The 21,632-nt window shown below is 52.8% G+C and overlaps 1 protein-coding gene and 1 long non-coding RNA gene across 2 annotated transcripts; one reads left to right on the top strand and one right to left on the bottom strand.

Annotated features, from left to right (window-relative positions):
- Positions 1 to 21: 21 nt before the first annotated feature.
- Positions 22 to 20,376, bottom strand: SCYL3 (SCY1 like pseudokinase 3). Its single transcript, XM_075936987.1, has 13 exons — positions 20,212 to 20,376; positions 18,888 to 19,073; positions 17,994 to 18,107; positions 16,089 to 16,145; positions 13,350 to 13,452; positions 11,484 to 11,595; positions 10,682 to 10,759; positions 8,504 to 8,643; positions 7,601 to 7,788; positions 5,713 to 5,884; positions 2,945 to 3,097; positions 1,599 to 2,275; positions 22 to 581 (listed from the first exon to the last, which is right to left on the bottom strand). The coding sequence occupies exons 1-13, from the start codon at positions 20,374 to 20,376 to the stop codon at positions 519 to 521; spliced, it is 2,208 nt and encodes a 735-aa protein (XP_075793102.1). The 3' UTR covers positions 22 to 518.
- LOC142830625 (uncharacterized) lies at positions 7,725 to 10,686 on the top strand. The gene is made up of 3 exons (XR_012906059.1): positions 7,725 to 7,861; positions 8,523 to 9,862; positions 10,335 to 10,686. It is a non-coding gene; the product is annotated as an uncharacterized LOC142830625 (long non-coding RNA).
- Positions 20,377 to 21,632: the final 1,256 nt, after the last annotated feature.

Below are 21,632 nucleotides of genomic sequence, written 5' to 3' on the forward strand. Positions count from 1 at the left end.
GCCGCCCAGCGGAGCTGCTGGTCTCTTGAAAAGAAGCTTTATTGGCCAGGTGTAAGAGCAGCGTGAACTCTGAGCTCTGATAGGCTGTGTTAAACACACTTCCCTTGCAATGGTCTCCCAGCACGCTGCCCCCTCCCCCCAGCCTGGGAGAACAGCAATAAATAGGTCACCCAGGGACACAGGACAGGCTAAAGAGTTAAAAGGAGCCCCCTTGCTGTGGCTTCTTTCCAATAAAATGGCACGCCCACAAGTAGAATTTCTCCGAACGATGCAGCTCTCCTCTAGAGTAGTGATGGCTCCTGACAGAAAAGTATCAGTCACGTGTCTGTGGGAACTTCAGCTCCAGCACACGAGCCCTTCAAGCTGTTCCGCTGCCCCCGTGCCCGGGCTACGCACCTCCCTCGTGCATATGGCTTTGGCCCAGGCGCATCCCGGTGCAGGAAGATGGGGGCGCCCGCCTGCCTGGTACGTGTTGGTGAGGTAATCTAGACTGGCGTGGAAGCAATAGGCTGGAGCCGTCACCAGTCAGTATCGTCTTCCCACTTCACCTCTTCCTCCTCGGCCCAGCCGGCAGCTTCTGCCTAGAAGGGGATGACAGTGGGTCAGATGAAGGCCGTGCAATATTCCCTGCGCAGCCCCTTGGGGCACCGCCGCCCGCTCCGCCAGCAGGACTTTCTCCGTCCTTGGATGCTGGGACAGGTCACGGCCCACTTCAATGGGCAGCACAGGGCTCGTCTGGCTCCAGCTGTCTGCCAGCCCAGGTGAGCATGGGCCAGCCATCACATTCCTTTGCACAGACCCACCCCCCGCCCACTGCACAGAAGGGCTCACTCAGCAGGGATTACAGAGTCCCAGAACCCACGTCCCATGGAATGCCCCACAATTCACACTGCACCCCTCCCCCCAGCCTCGGCTGGCTCAGCACAATCACTGCAGGGGAAACGAGGCTCCCAGTCATTGGCCACTGCACTGAATCGGCCACAGGGCCAGGCCTGCACCTCAACAGGCTGCACAACTTGTCCCCACCGTGGCCGGGGGGGGGGGGGGCGTTTTGTGGGCGGGGGCAGTGCTGGGATTGGTTGCAGGGGAGCGCCTGGCACTGGGTGCCATCAGCCGTGCCTCCCTTCCCAGGCCCTGTGCCACGGATATGAAAAACTGCCCCGGGACCCAAGCCCGCTGCACATGAGCAACAGAACCCACCAGGGGTTGTGGGCCGCCCCCGCCTAGGGAATCCTCATTTCCCACAGGCCACTGCGCCGCCCCTCCAGGGTCTGAACTCTAGAACCCGAGGGGGAGTTTCCAGCCTCTTCCTCAGTTGGCCCACAGGGCACCGTCCGTCCCACAGGCCTGTCACACCTGCCGCGAGGAGAGCGGATCAGACTGACCGCACCGGACAAGACGCGGCCTGGAGCCAGGCGACGGGCACCCACCTTCCCGCTGCAGAGGGTCCTTCCCCTCCCCGTTCTGTCTACAGGAGGCGGCTGAGACCTGCACTGGGCAGCCCCCCAGCAGCGAAGGCCAGGGCAGTGCAGCACCCGCTTGCATCCCTCCAAATGCATTTCCCCTCCCCCCCACATCCCCCTCCCCCGTCTCCTCACCTCAGCCACTTCAGCAGCTGCAAATTTGGATGAAAAGGGCCCGATCCGCGAGGCGCCCGCTCCACTGGCAACCGCACTGAAGTGATTGAGAACGAGCGAGTCCGTGGGCCCGCCCTGGAAAAGCAGGAAGGCAGCAGAGGGTTTGATGTCCGGGGTCATGTCAGCAAACCAGTCCAGCTCAGGGTCCCGCACCGGCCTCCTCTTCACTTGAATCGTGAACTCCTCTCCCAAGCCAGACTCCCACAGCGGCCGGGGAGCCGGGGCCGGGGTTTCCCCCGGCTGCTCCCAGCTGTCCCTGCTCCAGCAACTGGCAGGGCTGGATGTGGGGGGAGGACTCGGTTTGATGCTTCTGGATTCTTTGCTCAGCTGAAGGGCACCAGGCCTCTGCGCGTGGGCTCCGTCAGCTCTCGGCGTGCAGAGGCCGTTCCCCGAGCCCAGGGGAGGAGCAGGGCGGGCCGGGGGTTCCTCGTCCGCATGATCAGCAGCACTCTGCCCCGCGCCGCCAGCGGGCTGTGTCGGCCACAGTTGGACGGTCACAGGTTTCTGAGTCTCGGGCTCCTCGGACTCGCTCCAGTCTGGCCACTCCTCCACGGGCTTTTCAGGAGCGCTCCAAGGGCCTCCAGCACACTCCAGCCCGGGCGGGGCTCCGTTCAGGGCCGGCAGAGGGGCGTGTCCGCCTGTGGAAGACACACGGTTGGACCTTCCCCATAAAACTGACACTTCTACCTAGATCTCCATGATGCCCCAAGTCTATCGCTAAGGAAACAAGCCTGCTCAGGAACAGTCACCCCCAACCAGAACAATGTTCCACGCGGCCCGGTGCTCTAAGTGCCAACGGGGGGAGGCAGGGAGGCCTCTTGCCTCAGCAGCTGGGACCAGCTTCGTGCCTGGGGGGGCGTTACTGAGCTCGGAGCATCTATCCGACAAGTGACCCAGGCGGGCGGAGTTTCCTGGACAAGGACACAGCAGCACTCGCGGACGAACGTTTTGGATCGGCTTGCGGAAGCCAGTGCACACACGGGGCCAAGCACGACCAGCTAGTCAGGACAGCTGTCCACACGTGGCGAGAGCTACCTGGCAGGGCGGGACGGCCAGGGTATGTAGAAAGCCTCCCTGGGTTTGGTCTCCTCTCTGACCTTCTCTCCATCCCTCAGAACCCCCCTCCAGAGGCTACACACGCACCGTTCACAACGTTGTGCTCTCACCATCCCCTCCGCCAGCCTGCCCTATGGCAGCGAACCACAGACAACTTGCAGGCAGCATGAGGCGGCGCTGTCGGGCCGCGCCCAGGACGGGTATTGTGCATCAGCAGGGACGGCTCCCCTAGGAACGCGCCAGAGGTTTACCTGGCGTTAAGGCCACGGGAGAGTCTTTTCTTGGCGCTCGCTCCTCGCCGCCGAGGGACGCGTTTCCAACAACGGGGCGCTGGGGGAACACACTGGGCGCGCTGTTCTGCAGGGGTTGGGCGCGCTGGCTGCTGCTAACGTGAGCGGGGGAGCCTGCGGGGATACGAAGCAAAACACAAATGAGGCTCGCTCAGCAGCTGATGCTCTGCTCAGAACAAAGGCCCAGGGAGATCCTCGTGGCATCCAAGTGCCAGAGTGGGGCCGGAGCATCGCCACGCACGAGCCCCTTGCACCTGCAGCACAGATCTGGGTCAGGAGACCGCCGGCCCCACAGGCAGTGCTCCGGAGGGACCCACGCCACGCCGGAGCGAGACGGAGGCTCGCAGGCGCATGCTCGTAGCAGTCACAGCTGCACCATTAATCCCACCAGCTACTGCAATTTAGTGGGGTCTGCCCACTCCTGGCCACTCGCTAAGGCAGCCCCTGGGGGAGCAAATCGACTTAGGCTCTACAGCGATCTGGCTGCTTTGCGGACCCGAGTGAAATTAGCACGAGTCCCACTCATATTCGATACTGGGCAGGTACGATCGGTCTCCCCCACGCAAGCATGTGCTCTGCAGAACACAGGCCCAAGAGTGACGGCTTCGGTCAGAGATCCCGCCTGCCCTGCGGGGCGCCCCTCCTGCTGAGCTGACCCATCTCCTCCAGCGCTGGCGCCACAGATGCGGGGATCAGCTCGGCTCCGGGAAGGCTCCATCACAGAGACTTGCCCCAGTGGGAGCAGAACCCCAAATGAATCCGTCTTACTCTGCATAGAGTTGTATACAGAGCAAGCTCATAAGTCGATCGCCCGCTAGCAATGAACAAGAGCTGCACCGCTGTCCCCCAAGGGAAGAATTGGTTAGACGGGTTTATTAATAACGTGCTTTTTATTAAGTAGAAAAAGGAGGCTGGACGTGCAAGTAACAGGTCAAAGTAAAGAACTAATCCAAGTCCAGCAACACACACCGGCTACGCCTAATACTCAAACCACCGCTAATCCTCTTTCCTCACAAGCTGGGAGCTCCCAACTTGAGCCTGATGCTTCTTAATGTTCATTTCCCGGTGGCTGCAGCAGAGGTCTTAGATGGTAAAACAGGCGTCTCCTGGTACGACACAGGCACAAATAGAACAGAGACGTTCAGCAGATTGCAACTCGTTAAAGGGCGTTACGGGAAGTATTTGCATAAAGCACGTCCCACTTAGGTCATATCCCTTTTCCTGAACGTACTCCCATAAGGAATCTGGGGCCCATCACCATACCCCTCGCCTGGGGTCACTCCTAGAGAACCGGCCACTGCCCGACACAGAGGCAGGGGGTCTAATCTGTTTGGCCTTGATTACACATCCACCTGGTGTCATTACAGGGGGGTTTGCAAAGTTCTAGGTTTCTGGTGCCTGAAAATATTTTGGGAGTGTAGTATTGTCCCGTCCCCCACCCCCACATGCAGGTAGCGAAGTTTTTTAAATGTGTAGGTGTCTTGGCATTTAGCCACCAAAGCCATATGGCCGCGTGCCTCCGTTTCCCCTTCCAACCAGCAGTGTTATGCTCCTGCTGTGAGGCCAAGCTCTAGGCCTGTTCACAGGTATCAGCTATAAGCTGCCCCTACCCCAAGCACATACAAATGTTGTCTCCAAAAACTGTGTGTCGCATCCATTTCCAAGGGATTTACCACTGGTACCAGTTCCTTGTTTTGAGCCCTCGGGGTTGCAGGAAAAGGCCTGAGATTGCCAGCGAATGTGTAAGAGGGCGGTGTTCACCGGCCCACGCCTTGTGTTTAAACCTGACGGGAGGCTGAGTGTTCACTGCACCTTCCACGTACCCAAGTGTGTCGTTAGCTACAGGCCGCCCGTTCCTTCAGGAAAGCTTTCCTGTCCCTGTGGCTCTGGGAGGGAAGGGTTTCCTCTGGAGTTGCACCCTCTACCCCCAGGGCTAAACTCAGTTCTGGGGCTTCTAATTCTCCGTCCCTCCAGGGCTAACCTGGGCTTTCATGGCTCTCTCCAGGGCTGCTTGTACTTCAACATCCAACCTTTCAAACCCCACCTGGCTCACATACCCGCCCTCTCTCGTTTCCTGCCTCTTTCCCTTGCCTGAAAGCCGCAAACAGGACAACCAACCAGCAGCCACGCTGCTGTTCCCCAGCCTCAGCGCGTACATCAGTCACCCCGGCACTCCAGAGTAACGCCCTGCGCGTGGCTGCGCCTCGGACGGTTTCGGTCACAGAGATCCCCTTGTGGCTGTCGCGTGATGTGCTGAAATGCCACTGAGCCCCCCGGGGTACCCCCCACCCTGTCCTGCTGGGCCAGCCCCCCACGGTCTCCTCCAGCACAGAGCTGGGGCCTCAGCCCACAGCAGAGCAACAAGACCCTGCGATCAGCTCAGCTCGGGAAGGCGTCCTGCCGACACCTAGACCCACCCAATCAGTTGCTGATTTTCCTTCTCCCCCCATCGAGGGGGCAACAGATCTGTCACAGTTAAGATGCCACCAGCTGCCACTCCAGGCCCACTGTGTTGTGCCCAAAGCCGCCGCACAGTCTGGCACTGGGACCCAGCCCTCCTAGTGGAGCAGCCCGTGCGAGGAACAAGCTGTCGCTAACCCCGTTGCCCCGGTTCGGTCTTTGCAGGTCACTTTTTCACGCTCCTTGGAGTCGCTGGCCGAGCAGCACAGGGCAGGCCTGGACAGCAGGAACCAATCCCATTTCGCTGCCACCCCCCTGCACTGACCTACCTGCCGGCGAAAGGTCCGTGGTTTTAGTGAAACTTGGTGCGGAGGATTTGAAAATCTTCGTTCGTCCGCCCCCCACAACCACCTCGGGGCCCAGCAGGGAGACCAGAACCGCCAAGCCGTGCAGCGTTGTCGCCACAATGGAGTCGCTGCTGTCTCGGAGGCCCAGCAGCACCTAGGAGAGGAACCACCAGGCAGCTCAGACACGGCGAGGAGCCGGGGCTGCTCTTCCCCCAAAGAGGTTTGCAGGTTTCTACTCTCATGCAGAGACTGGCGTGGCCAGCCCCCTCTGCGTCACCACGGGCCTCAGCCGCCCCTCTCCTCCCCCGCGGGCAAAGCCTGATTAGTGGTACCACTCAGCTCGCTCCCGGGGGAGGCTTTACCACCCTGCAAAGCTATCCAGTAATCTAGCACAATTCAGAACCACCAGTCACCTCTGCTCACGAGAGCCCCCGGGATATTGGGGAGGCGAGGATGGAGAGGCAGTGCGCTGTCATAGGGGGAAGGGAGTAAGTCAAGAGTGGTGGGTAGGAGTCCTGGGAAGGGAGGAAAGGGAAGTCCGAGCACTGGAATCTCTATTATTCCAGGAATGCCGGCATCGCTAGGGGGAGGGGCAGGACTAGACTACCAGGGGGTGCCCCAGATCAGGACGGAGGACACCAGCGTAGCTAGGGGGAGGGGCAGGACTAGACTACCAAGGGGTGCCCCAGATCAGGACGGAGGACACCAGCGTAGCTAGGGGGAGGGGCAGGACTAGACTACCAAGGGGTGCCCCAGATCAGGACGGAGGACACCGGCGTAGCTAGGGGGAGGGGCAGGACTAGACTACCAAGGGGTGCCCCAGATCAGGACGGAGGACACCGGCGTAGCTAGGGGGAGGGGCAGGACTAGACTACCAGGGGGTGCCCCAGATCAGGACGGAGGACACCGGCGTAGCTAGGGGGAGGGGCAGGACTAGACTACCAAGGGGTGCCCCAGATCAGGACGGAGGACACCAGCGTAGCTAGGGGGAGGGGCAGGACTAGACTACCAGGGGGTGCCCCAGATCAGGACGGAGGACACCGGCGTAGCTAGGGGGAGGGGCAGGACTAGACTACCAAGGGGTGCCCCAGATCAGGACGGAGGACACCGGCGTAGCTAGGGGGAGGGGCAGGACTAGACTACCAAGGGGTGCCCCAGATCGGGACGGAGGACACCGGCGTAGCTAGGGGGAGGGGCAGGACTAGACTACCAAGGGGTGCCCCAGATCGGGACGGAGGACACCGGCGTAGCTAGGGGGAGGGGCAGGACTAGACTACCAAGGGGTGCCCCAGATCAGGACGGAGGACACCGGCGTAGCTAGGGGGAGGGGCAGGACTAGACTACCAAGGGGTGCCCCAGATCGGGACGGAGGACACCAGCGTAGCTAGGGGGAGGGGCAGGACTAGACTACCAAGGGGTGCCCCAGATCGGGACGGAGGACACCAGCGTAGCTAGGGGGAGGGGCAGGACTAGACTACCAGGGGGTGCCCCAGATCAGGACGGAGGACACCGGCGTAGCTAGGGGGAGGGGCAGGACTAGACTACCAAGGGGTGCCCCAGATCGGGACGGAGGACACCAGCGTAGCTAGGGGGAGGGGCAGGACTAGACTACCAAGGGGTGCCCCAGATCGGGACGGAGGACACCGGCGTAGCTAGGGGGAGGGGCAGGACTTGGCTAGCAAGGCGGAGGTGGACTAAGCTGCGAGGAGGCGCATGGGTGCCAGGCCTGGGAACGTGGCTGAGCTGGGCGCCTGGCGCGTACACAATCTGCCTGACTCTGGGTGACTGTTGCCTAGGAGATGGTTGTGTAACAAGCAGGAGAGGCCATCCCCCTCCCCCCCCCGCCCGATCGGCTGCCTGGGGCATTCACCTGGGGCAAGATGATGTTTCTCAGCTCGTCGTGGGTGAAGAGCTCGGCGTAGGCCTCGATGTGGGACAGCAGCACCACACGCACGTGCTCTTCGTGGACCTCAAACAGCTTCAGCAGCACCGGCGTGATGTGCGTCTGGAAGAGGGCCGGGGACAGCAGGCGGGCGGCCTGGCTCTCTCCACTTTTATCTAGGGACAGCGGGAAGACCAGAGACAGCTGGCCTCGAATCAGTTGCCACGGGCAACGGCCTCTAGGTCTGAGGTGTGGCAGGAGGGGCCGGTGTGAATCGGGCCCTAGCCCCCCCCCCCCCCCCCCCCCCCGAGCTCTCTGGGTCAGCAGCAGCCGGGAGCCCACAAGGGGACACGCCGCGTTGCCCAGCAACTGAGGTCCCACAAGTCCCTTCCAGTGGCTGGCTGGCTGCAGTGCTGGGGGCTGCCTAGGGCCGTGAGGGCGGGGGAGCAAAGAGCAGGAACAGGAGCAGCTGAGGGGAAAGGAGGGAGAGCGAGCGAACACCCCTGGGAAGAAAGGCTGCCCCTGCCAGCAAGGGGGCAGAGGAACTGCTGCCACCCCATAGCTCAAGCGAGGGGGCGGAAGGCTAGGCCAGGGATACCATGTGCTGCCCTACGAATGCCCCAGCCCAGGCCAGGCCACTCACAGCATGGAAGGAGTTCGGACAAGTGTTAATCCCCTTGTCAGCACCAGGGGGAGACGAAGGGCCAACGGGACGTCGCTGGGCAGCCGCTCCTCAGCGTCTGGAATGCCAGTTCTCTTTGGCACTTGGCCGTACCGTCCTTGCTTGGCTTAAACATGGCTACTAAAACCACAGCCCCGATTCACTAACCCTTCTGGCTTCACGCCGAACGGGGCAGCGTTTGCTCTGAAAAGAGAACACTCAGCTGTCACCTTTCTTTGGACCCAGCAGATGCGGAAGGAAACTCTTGACAGCCACCGGCTCAGCAAACACAAGCTGATTGAGTAGAAGGGGCACCAGCCGCTTCGCTATCAGCTTCTCTGACAAACCAGCCACTCTATCCAGCAGGAACCTGTACGGCAGGAGAGAGGAGTTAAAAACCTGGCTAGGACTTGGTCTCAGAATGAGTTTCGAATAAATATCCCTCCCCTTGCATGTCCTCTCTATTTAGGCTGTGGGCTCTTTGGGGCAGGGATGGTCTCATGGGGTCTGTACAGTGCCTAGAATAATACAGCCCCAGTCCCGATGGGGGAGTCGAGGCCCTACCGTAAAGCAAACAATAAATAATAAGGAAATGGATACACTGAGAAACCTCACAGCCAGGCTACTGGCTGACAATGACACCAGCCAGCCAGCCAAGCCAGCACCAAATTCTGTAGCTAGAAGATGAACATTTCCGCCTTCTATAAAACTGTTCATCACCTGTTTCCGAGTTTGGTTCGGAGCCAGAAGGGCCCATTACCTAGCCCGAGTTCAAATGCACTTACATCTCAACCCCCAGACGCTTTCCAAGGGTCAGCCTACTGCCACTTGGTAAGAGACAAGCCACAGGGCATCGCCTGACCAAGACTGTCCCATGCAAGGAAGAACGTCAACTCAGGAACACACTTCCCTTAGTCTGAGGCAAGAGGTGATTTACAAGTGAGCTGCAAAGTTCTTTTTAAACGGCTCTATCACTTATGCAGAGGGTGTGAAAGGGTTAGGACTGCGGGACCACTTAGCTGGAGAGACCACTTAGCTAGCCACGTGGAAGAAGTCCACTCGCTGGCGTGCCCAGCATCACACCCCTCCACTCCAGATGCCTATGCCACTCCTCCGGGGTATTTCCTGCACCTGAAACACCAAGGCCAGGCAGCATCATCCGTTAAGGTAAACCCGCCTCTATCTCGGCCTTCCGTCCGGGAGCGTCTGGACGTTTCCAATTCGCCCAACCGTAGAAAGGCATTTCCTTAAGGGCCTGGAAAGCTTAGATCCACATCCGACAACCCGGGCCTCCATGGGACCGTAACTCCATCCTCTTCAGACTCCCAGGGCCCCCTTTTGAACAGCGGGAAACTTGCTCCCTTTTCTATTTGTCGTCGAAGGTGGCCTTCCTGGTCACCATCCCATCAGCTAGGAGGGTGTCCAAGTTAAAGGCATTAACCTCCTACACCCCCCTACAATCTTCCACCAGGACAAGGTGCAGCTGACCCAATGGCAGTGAAAAAGGGAAAGTCACCAACCGTGCATGTGGCATGCACAAACCTGATTGGAGTGGATGTGACCAACACATCTCAAAGAATTACGAGAAGGTGAGTAACCGTTTTGTACGGGGGGAGGTTCTTGGATTTAATCAAATGAGCAGAATTACAATGAACGGGACACCAAGACTGATGCAGAAGAGGAAATGGATAGTTCAGCAATGTAGAGCAAGTATATAAAAAACCTTCTGCTGTGTTAATCATGCTTCTCCCTGTCTGTACTAAACTAACTAGACTAATTTCCCATTGTAGCTTATGGACAATATAAAACTTGGTTTGTCTTCACAGCCTGCGCCCAAGGGAAAACTTCTGTCCTTGGTTTTGCACAAGTTCCCATTGAAAATCCAATCAGACCTCCAAAATACACCTGAGATTTCAGACAACCATGCTTGAAGTAACTGCAGTCCAATTTTCTAGCTCATTTCCAGGGTACAATGGGACCAATTACCTCTGCCGTAAAAATACTTGCTGCTCACGTAGGTAGGTTTGCCTATCGTTTTTATTTATTTATTTTTACTGACAGTGATCAGCTGCACATAGAAAATTGCGTAAACACCATTTCCAAGAAATCGACTGTTCAGAATCCAACCACACAGCAAAGCTGGTGGCAGGTACATCGTAGTCAACACTAACCATGGATTTGCTTGGAGCGTGTCTGAGATTGCATTAAAATCACAACGCACAGGTGACGTTTTGCATAAGAGACTGAGAACCACAGATCGAGGAAGTATTATCCCACCCGTCAACCTGCCACTGAGATGCTGTTTGGATTACGAAGGTGTTTCCCTCCCTCTCTGCCCTCCTCCCGCTCCCCCCTCCTCCTCGAAATGTTCTCTGCAAAAATCAAAATTCTGAAAATGTCTCACTTACTTGAAAAATTCTGTTTTTTCCTCTTCAGTCTTTAGGGTTAAACTTTTCAGAAAGTTCACAACTTCCAGAAAATCATTCCTGAGCACAAAGAGAAAGAATGCTAAGCATCAGGAACCCGCGACTCCAGAAATCCACATCCTGCATTAAGCAAGCCATGGAAGAAAGGGGAGTATCAAGTCACATGACACTGTCATGCCAGTGCTCCCAGTCCAATCTGAGCATCTTGCGTTCCTCACTGCACCCGTGTGCTTCAGCCCCCGTGGCCCATTCCCTTCTTAGCCTCTCTCGAGTGCAAACATTATGAGATCTGGACACCTGTCCATTAGAAGTTGGATTGAAACCAACAAGAGTAACTTCTTTAGTCTGCTGGTCTACAAGTGGAAGTTAGAGAAGCCGTTTTTACAGTGTGAGCTGGCTATAGGACAATTGCAAGCCCTTGAGCATGGTACCTACATTATCATGAGAAAAGGAAATGAAGTTCAGTAGAAACTGGAAGTCAAGATGGAGCTAAGTCAGAGGCACCTCCGTCAGCAACTGGCATGAAGTAGGGGAGATCACACTGGCTATGGACAGTAGTGCCCGTCCTTCAACCATCCTGCTGCTAATTCAGCAGCGTGGTATGAGGACTTCTGAACGTAAGGCGTCCCCGGGTCAAAGATCCCACACAACACCACCCCCATGAGCGTGGTAATTACGTTTGCACTTCATGCAGCAAACAAGAACCACCCTTCAACACGAAACGAGCCTCAGGAGTGAGGAAGAGGGAACTAGATCCAGACACATGGCACATGCATTCCCTCACCTGAAGAACTCATGAGACAGTAAGCTGGACAGTGGTGGCCGACTCTCTGGATCTGGATTCAGCAGTGTACAGTGCAAGGTCTGTTGAAAACTGGAGAGAATATCCGCTGAAACTGAAGCCAGAGTGAGCGTTAGGTTCACTCCCAGAGCCGGGAACAGACTACGCTCAGACACTACCCCTCTCTCTGCTGCAGACTTGCTAGTTCTCAAATGCTGGTGGACAGCAAACTAATTCAGAGCCCCTGCTATTGCTCTGCAGTTGGCATATGCCTCTACCTTTTTTAGAAAGGCCATGTCTCAAGGGTAGACTTCTCCTTGGCTCAGTGAAGAGGGCAAGAGAAGCCTTCTTTCCCCTCACCCTTCACATTTTCACTGCTTTCCACTGCAGAAACTACAGACATCCAGTTTGGGACGACAGCGGGACAGGAACTAGGAGTTCCATCTGGTGCTGTTGCAAGCAAAGTGAGGCATAGGCATGGGCAGGCTTCCACGTGACATGACAGTAGAAAGATTCAGTTTACAGAACAGATGAATACGGTGACATGCTAGAGATCTATAAAACAGCGAGTGTTACAGAGAAGTCAAGTCATGATCTCCTATTAACTCTCACCACGCAAGGAAAGAGACAGTGGTTCAGGGAGCCAGTGTTCATGTGATAGACTCAGAATGTGATAAGAGGTTTGACTTGGGACCACATGACATTCTGATAAACTAAAATGATATCAAATGAATATGGCACGTAGAAAATGAGTTACAAACAGGCTGACCGATAGGTTGCAAAATGTAACACTACACAGAGAATCATCGAGTGGGTCTGTTTCCAGTTTTTGGCCCGACACTATTCAACACTTATCAATGGCCTTGATGAAAACAAGACCGCTGATAAAACCTGCTGATGACACAACAATTGGGAGTACACAAAAGAGGACAAATCACTGGTTCACAGCAATCTAGATGGCTTGGTAACCGGTGCAAGGAAACACAATGTGCATCAGTACAGCTAACTGTCTACATCTGGGCATGAAGAGCGCAGGCCATAGCTACATGAGAGGGCAATCTACCCTGGGAAGCAGCGACTGTAAAAGATTTGGGGTCCCGATTAGTAGCTGAACGTGAACTTCCAGTGCAACCCTGTGGCTAGAAGGCCAAGTTAGGGACTCGAGTGGGAACAGAACAGTCAAATTATACAGAGGTCCAACGAGATGATCGCTATGGTCCCTTCTAGCCTTCGAATCCATATGACAGTTGAGAAGTGCAAAACATGGGGCAATTTCTTCTACCTTAGAATTGCAGGGAAAGCTCACCCCCAGCAATTTGCATTTACACAGATCCTTTCACTGACCATCACAATATGGTTTACAACATATAAATCCATGATCTAAACATTGCCAATGGGAAAAGGTGATAGAGGTGAAACCATTTACCCAAGCCACAGAGGAAGTGAGATTTTCGAATCAGACACAGCAACCCAATAGCCACACCTGGTGCCAGTTACTGGACAACTTTCCCCACTCTCCCCCCCAATGTGCCCTCATTTCCATTAAACCCCCCCACCCCAGTCACTGATTCCTGGACTACCACGCAAGCTATACAGGAAAAGCAACCAGCAAGGAGTCCCCCGTCCGGCGAAGCACGGCATGGAACAGGAAGAGCTCTCACAAGAAAGTCATTTCTGAAATGCATTGAGTGTGAAATGTACAATCACTTGTCTGCAACAAGAATTTTGCAGGACTTGCAGAATCTTGGGGACTCCTATTGGAAACGGATAGCTTGGGTCATTCATGCAAGGAACGAGCTACACGGGAAAGCGTGGTAAGGAAGGCAGCAAAATAAAATCATTCTATTCCTTGTCTTTGGGGAATCTCACCCTGATCGTTTAAGAATGTCAGCAGATTTTCAACCATTGTTCCAAATGAATAGGCATCCCGGGCATGTCCGTGGCTCTCAGGAAGAATTCTGAAATCTGCAGACTGAAAAAATCATCAGCATCAAGCAGAATCCTGCTATATAGTTTCTGGGTTCCTATTCTCTCCTTATACCCTCTGATTCTTTTTATAGTGCCGTAACGCCACTCAGCACATTGCAAGTGGAATATTACGCTAAACTCAAAAGCCTCTAGAGCCTTTAAGAACTTATAGCCTAGACACACAAACAAGAACACCACAGTTAAATGATGCCCCAGGAGTTCATCCAGCATCTGTAAGCCAGAAGCTTCCTTCATTTCTATAGAAACCAACGTTAACCAGGGAGAGAACTCTCTCTTCGGGTCTGTAAGTAGCCGATGTGTCAGTATAGACATGATAGATGATTAATAAGGGAAACACATGAACATTAAATGCAACAGGGCCACGAAACTACGTAGCTATAAAAGGATCAACAACTTCTCAAAGCAAATGTTAGCTGAAGGAGGCTTTGAGGTCTTAGAAGTTTAAAGAGCATACTATTTGCATCAACTTTTACAAAATGAAATTGACAAGTTTTAAAATGTAAAGGCTCAAGGAATGACTTTCTTTTCTGAAGTGCAGCTTACTAGCGTCTCACATTTGAGTTACTGCATAGCACAAATTGGCTTCAGTTTCAGGATTGGCACTTTCTAAGTTATTAGAATACAAGTGGCTAGATTGCTCAAGAGTACAACATTTACATAAACAACCGCAACCTTCAAATGGCTACGAGTGACACTTGAAAATCAATTTCTATACATACCCAGCAACCTTTTATATACAGGCAGTCCCCGGGTTACATGGATCCGACTTACATCGGATCCCTACTTACAAACGGGGTGAGGCAACCCCGCACTAGCTGCTTCCCCCCAGCAGACCAGGGAGACGTGAAGCTAGCGCCGCTTCCCAGCAGACCAGGGAGACGCAGAGCGGCTTTTCTCAGCAGACACCTCAGCTTGAGAATAAAGGACTGAGGGAAGTGAGGTGTGGGAGAATAAAGCTGAGCTCTGGAGAAATGTTTGGCTAGAGTTTCCCCTACAATATGTACCAGTTACGACTTACATACAAATTCAACTTAAGAACAAACCTACAGTCCCTATCTTGTACGTAACCCGGGGACTGCCTGTACAGGATCTGGCCTGTTCTTCTGGCCAATTTCATCTTATAAAACTTGGTACAAAAACGTGCTCAGCACGAGCATGCTTACAAATACCAAAGCCTTATTTGGCCAGTGTTGGTTCTGGGAAATGATTTGCCAGTCATTTTATGGCTATTTATCTGTGCAGTCCTCTGGCAATTTAACAAAAACTAAATAATATAGCAGCCATTTACTTTTAATACTTCCTAACAGCACCTAGCAAGAATACAGAAAGGCATAATTTAAAAAAAAATAAACCAAAGTTGGGATCTACCTTGGAGATATGAACTGGTTCTGGAGTTAGAACATGTCTATTTTATATCACATTCCATGGAGATCCATCCCAACAAAGAAGTGTCAGAAAAGAAAAGACCATCAACACAAACAAAACAAAACAACCTGTGATAGATCTCTGAGTATTAGTTCATCCTACAGCTGCTCTCCCCTGTAACTGCAAAGCTCATCAACTGTGGGTATTTATTGCTGGGAAAGTGTTTTGTGTTTATCTATCAAGACAGACAGAAGCAAATACTGTCAATTCTCTTTTTAAAAATATTTAAATGCATGTGAAAAATTGCAAATGTAGCTATCGGGGTGGGAAAAATTAGGCACTGCTGTTGCAAATATTAAGGCTGGGACACAAATGTGAAAAAAAATTCAATGTTAGGGCAGTTACTCTGTCATTAACTTATTCTGTTGAGTCACCATTCCCTTTCGCAATGTACACGTTAGGGATAGAAGTACCCAATTCTGAAGTTATTTAGATGGACATATCCCTTCCCGTCAAAGCATGCTCTATTTTATATAAATCTAAAGAAATAAATCTTTTATATAGATCCATAAAAGCCTCCAGCAAAAACAGAGGAACTTAACTTCCACTCCTCGGGGAATTCTGCACCAAAAGAATCAAAAGTCCACATTCCAAAATGCGGAATTTTGCGTATTCTGTCAAAATAGTGCAATATAATCACACCCGTTTTAATTAATTTGGGATTTTGTTTTAAATGACAATACAGAAAGCAAGTCCCAATAATCAGTCAGCATTTAGAGAGTGAAGTTATAAACACTTGGTAACTAATACCCTGCATTCCCGTTTTAATCCTGGCCTTTTATTTAAATTCCATTACAGAACACTGAGCAGAAAAAAAGTAGAATGTCATTGTAAACTGCGGAAAGTCAGACAGTTTTGCTAATCATTGTCCTGGACCTGGCTGGGTGCTTTGGGAAGTGCTTGGTTCCAACTGCCCTGGCATTTTATTCACTGCTTGGTAAATGTTTTATTTGCCCTCAGTCTTTTTTGTGAATGGGCAAGTAAAATCAGTCTTGGCTATAATCACAGGAGAAAAGAGAGAGCGCACATAGCTCTTCCTAGCTTTCCCTTCCTGCCATTCATCATAAAGTGCACGACCTCAGCTATCAGGGAAGAGCCAGCGTGTATGGCGCAGGCACATGCAGGCCAGGGTGCAGAATTCTGCCAGGAATAAATATCTGATAAGCCCAGGACATAGCAATGGTACTCACTCACCAGCTCTTCCGGTGGGATGGTTGCCTGGTCTCGCACCGACTTGATACTGCACAGGAACTAGAAAGGAAGGAAGGAAAACTTCACGGTAAATGTTTTGCTCCAATCATCGATCCAGATTGGCAAGTAGGTGTCAAGTGGCAGCGGACAAACCCCAGCTTGCACATGTGCAGGTCGCGGCCAATAAAGACGGGCTGAATGTACACTGGGGTTCCCCCTTCCCTGTTCAGTATAGGATATGCCTCACTACCTTACCTACCTGGACAGACAGCGCTGAGGTCTCAGCGTCAAGGGTAAAACACTGAGATGCCCTGGTGCCGCTGAGTCTTACCAGTCAATTCTGCCTTCAGTCTTACAACCACAGCCCTAGTTGCGGTATTTGGACATCAGAGGGGAAAGGAAGTGGGTGCCCTGCTTAGCTGTGGCATAAGCCAGCAAAGAGCTATTTAAAGAGCTGGCAGGCCCCCGGGCTGCAATAGAAAAGTTACTTTCACCGCTGCTGGTCATGAAAAGTACCTCTGGGCCTGTAATGACGATAGGCTATTACACCAACTCTCCGGGTGAGATTCTCACCTCTTGTAATCAGAGAGCACCAGGACTGGAAGGGACCTCGAGAGATCAAGTCCAGCCCCCTGCCCTCATGGCAGGACCAAGCACCATCAAGACCATTCCTGGCAGGTGTCTGTCCAACCTGCTCTTAAATATTGCCAGTGATGGGGATTCCACAACCTCCCCAGGCAACTTACTCCACTGTTTCACCTCCCTGACAGGCAGGAAGTTTTTCCTAATGTCCAACCTAAACCTGCCTGGCTGCAGTGTAAGCCCATTGCTGCTTCTTCTATCCTCAGAGGCCAAGGAGAACCATTTTTCTCCTTCCTCCTTGTGACACCCTTTAAGATACTTGAAAACAGCTCTCATGTCCCCCCGCGGTCTTCTCCTTTCCAAACTAAACAAGCCCCATTCTTTCAGTCTTCACTTATAGCTCATGTTTTCTAGACCTTGAATCATTTTGTTGCCCTTCTCTGGATACTCTCCAAATCTTTCTTGAAATGCAGTGCCCAGAACTGGTCACAGGACTCCAATTAAGGCCTAATCTACACAGATTAGAGCAGAAGAATGACTTTTCGTGTGTGTGTGTCTCTCTCTCAATGCAGCCCAGAATCAATGTTTGCTTCTTTTGCAAGTGTCACGCTGTTGACTCGTATTTATGACCCTTTCTGCAGTTCTCCTTCCTAGACAATCACTTCCCATTTGGTATACATGAAACTGATTGCTCCTTCCTAAATGGAGCACTTTGCATTTGTCCTTACTAAACTTGATGTTGTGCATCACGCAAAGTACCGATTGCCTGGCCAGAGTCCCCCTCCAGGAGGTGGCACATCCGTTAGTGATGCTATGTGGGGACAGTTCAGGAAGAATGTGGGGATCCTTTGCAATGGAAGTCAGAAAGGATTTGAGAGGGGCCTTGCTGTGCCATCAACTGCACAGAACGGCATTTTCCTGCCAGCATCGCTAATGCCCAGTTAGGGATGGCCGCAGGGAGAGCCAAAGCGCCCTTTAAATGAGGGTGTTAACCCACTTTCACCTGGATCCAGCTTCTCTGCTGCAGGAAATGAAGGCAAACTCCTTTCTGCACCAGGAGCAGTAAAGAGGACAGACATCAAGTTAGTTCCCACCATTCCTCGCATCTAGCACCTTCTTGCAGCCACTTCTGGACCGGTTGACTTTACCCACACCTGGCAATGTCTGGCAAGTGCGCCCTTAGAGCGAGCATTCGGGCTGGGAAGCAGCGGTGATATTAATTCTCAAGTCAGGCAATTACATTTGAGCAAAGCTTCCTACAGATGATGCTCCAACAAGCCAGAAGCCCTTCTCCCAGGCACTGCAAGTGGGCTGCTGGGCTCTTACCTCGGGGGTAGCTTCATTAAGGTTGCAAACCGTTTCCATTCCTCCTAGTTTCCAGTGCCCATCCTCACTTACAAACACAGACGACAAACAGACGTTGTTATGCGTTAGGTTTCCCTAAAAATACAAGATAAACAATAGACCTGGGGATAGATGAAGGCATTCAATCCTTGTTAGCACTAATTAGGAGGGCTGATTTCAGAAAAAGCTGCTGCTAAGTACGCAGACCAGCATTTATGCCGCAGCTTCCCTAATGGGTTTTAGTAGGCCACACAGCACCTGTTCCACAGTCTGAGGTTTTAAAGGAGGCCACAGTTAAATATCACAGTCTTTTCACTGTAATTTCAAGTTCCAAGAGGTCCTCCATATCTGAGCACAGAGACTGAAAGTTACGCTGGCTTTGCTACTTTTAATCCTGGACACATGCCTCAAAAGCACCAAGGGCAAAGTCTGATATCTCACGCACCAGCACAGCGATAAACAAAATATGCTAGGCTGAAAATCCCAGTTTTCCAGCAGCATTTATTCATATCTCTGACAAGCCATAAACATGAGAGTCTCATAATTATCTTCCCCGTACCAGCTCTTCAGTTACATGCTTTTATCATTCACTGTCTTAAGAACAGCTAGCGAGAATCCTTTGTACCGTCTAACAGAAGTCTGGCGCGCCAGCTGCCAGATGGTAGAAAATGCTATTCCCTGCCCGTCTGAAATAGCTATTAACGCCCTGTCACAAGTGAAGTCAAATGAAAAGCAGGCAGTGACCAAGAAATGTGAGATTTTCAAGGTTCAATCTCTCACAATTATCCTCATAAGCTAAAGCCATCCCTCTCCTCACCAAATCCCGCCGGGAACCCAAACCCTTCCACACGCACATCTGTTCTCTTGGGTGCTTACCCGGTCGTGGAGGAAGATGAGCGCTAGCAATACATCATAGATCCCCGCACAGATCTCATCAGAGGAGAGCTCCTCCAGGGCCATCTCCAAAGGCTTCACGCGCTCCGTAACCAGGTGAATTCCATCTGGCTCCACAGTACACGAGAGGAAGCGCAGAAGGCAAGGGTGGCGTAAGGTTTTCAGGTGCTTCAAAAGAGACAAGGAGGAAACAAGTTGGTCTATATCCCACATGCTTTGCAGGCAGGGGGTTTAGCAGGAATTCATCACTTTGGCATCTCCCCACATGCAAGTGCTTAACCACACGACCTGCGTGTCCTCTGGCGTGAGTTTTCTGGAGGGAATTCTAAATTCCAGCCCCGCTCCTGCCAGGATCTCCCCCACCACACACTGCTTTGATTTTCATCGCACTGCGGAGCGTCCGTCACACAAACCCCAAAGCCAAACCTGTCTGCGAGAGCTGTGATTGGCTGCAAGCGGGGATCATGACCTTTGAACAGCGTATGAATTAACCTCCTGCCTCCCAAGGGGCTTTGAGGACATTCCTGTACAGCAGTGGTCACCGAATGGTCGATCCTGGGGAGTCTCCCAGTCGGCCCCCTGCCTGCCCTGACCCTAGGCAACCAGCCCATTCCTGGCAGCGGCCAGCACGGCTCCATGTTTGCAGAGGTGGGTACAGGAGTCTCGGCACATTGCTCCTGCCTGCAAGAGCACTGTCCCCTACAGCTTCTATTGGCCGGGAATGGGAAACCACAGTGGCCAATGGGAACTGAGAGGGCAGTGCCGGCAGAGAGGGGCCGCGCATGGAACCACATGCCCTCTGTCCCCCCCGGGCAGGGCAGACAGGTAGCCTGCTTCAGACTCACTGCACCTGAGCCGCCCACTGCAAGTACCACACAGTGGGAGGCCACCTCTCAGCCCCCCAGACTCCCTTCCTGAACCCCAAACCTCCTTCCACATCCCTGCTCCAGCCTGGCCCGCTGCCACAGCCAGTGCCCCATACTTGCTCCTGCACCCTGACCCCTCTGCTCTGCCCCCGCTTTCAGAGACAGCACCCCATACCCACTCCAGCCTCCTGAGCCCCCTCCTATACTCCAAGCACCTGCCTGAGCCCTGGCCCCCTCCTCACAACCAACACCCCACATCCCTACCCTCTGCTTTGGGGGAGCAGGTTCTCTGGGAAGGGGCAGGGCAGATCTTAGGTTGCCCTTGAATTCAGAAAGTGATCTTGGCCATAAAAAGGTTGGAGACCTCTGCCGTACAGCCTCACACTGGGACTCGCAATCATTCAAAAGAAGCCTGTTTTCAGTACGACCACGTTCTCTACCTTGGCAGCTTTATTAACTGTGTCTTCATTCTCTGCTTTATACACAAAGACTGAGGCAGGCTTGCCATCTTGCAACGCAGCTGGGTAAATTGTGAGTCCAGTCGGCAACGTGTAAGGTGGCTCTTCCAGTATGCAGGTCTTTAAAGCGCTGTTCTCCGAGCCCATCACTTGCAGAGGCAGGCCGTTGTGGGAACTCTCTGTGTCAAACAGGCCTCAGGGTGATGGGGTGTTTCTCAGACACGATTTAATTTCAACAGGCACCATCCAATTTCTTCTTCAGAACATTTTCTGAAAAGTGGAAAACAAAACATCAAAAAAAAATCTCATCTTGTCGATGTGTCTGATTCACCCGCTCTCCCCCTGGAGTGTCAGGAGATACAAATCTAAAACTCAGCCTTTTATTTTGTAAAGGTAATTAATAGGGACGTGAAAGTGTAACCGTGTACACGGTTAACCAAGGAGCCTGGGCTCACGGGTTAACATTCGTGGTTACACGCAGGCTCCCCGTACGTGCGGGAAACCAGGTTAAGAGCTGGCTCCCCCTCTGCACAGAATCCTAGAACACTAGGACTGGAAGGGACTTTGAGAGGTCATCAGGTCCAGTCCCCTGCTTTCATGGCAAGACCCGGTACCATAGACCATCCCTGATACAGGTCTATCTTAAGTATCTCCAGAGATGGAGATTCTACAACCTCCCCAGGCAACTAAATTCCAGTGTTTCGCCACCCTGACAGTTAAGAAGTTTTTCCTAATGTCCAACCTCAACTTCCCTTGCTGCAGTTTAAGCCCCTTGCTTCTTGTCCTATCCTCAGAGGCCAAGGAGAATAATTTGTCTCCCTCCTCCTTGTGACACCCTTTTAGATGCTTGAAAACCGCTCTCATGTCCAGTCTCAGTCTTCTCCTTTCCAAACTAAACAAGTCCAGTTCTTTCAGTCTTCCCTCATAGCTCATGTTCTCTAGACCTTTCATCATTCTTGTTGCTCTTCTCTGGACTTTCTCCAATTTCTCCACATCTTTCTTGAAACGTGGTGCCCAGAACTGGACACAATATTCCAACTGAGGCCTAATCACCCACATGTAACTAGTGACACAATTACTTAAACACATTTTAACATCTTTAGTAATTAAGGGTCTGGGCAGCTCTAGAGATCAGAGACTTTATCTAGAGAACAGATAAAGCACAAACCACTCACTGCAAGCCACACAAGATATTGCTAATGTGCCTCAAACTTGCCCTACATGGTAATTCAGCTCCATGCTGGCTCACTCTTCGGAGTCTCTGCCAAAAAGGCAACTCGCGATGGTGACCCTCATGCGGATCCCTGCCCACGGGATCTTCAGCAAAGGCAACAAGTGACGTAGCTTAAAGCCATCTGACAGCCATGGCTTCTGGTCCCCACCAATCTAAACCTGATGTACAA

Source organism: Pelodiscus sinensis, chromosome 9, assembly GCF_049634645.1.
Source record: "Pelodiscus sinensis isolate JC-2024 chromosome 9, ASM4963464v1, whole genome shotgun sequence".
NCBI classification, from domain to species: Eukaryota; Metazoa; Chordata; order Testudines; family Trionychidae; genus Pelodiscus; species Pelodiscus sinensis.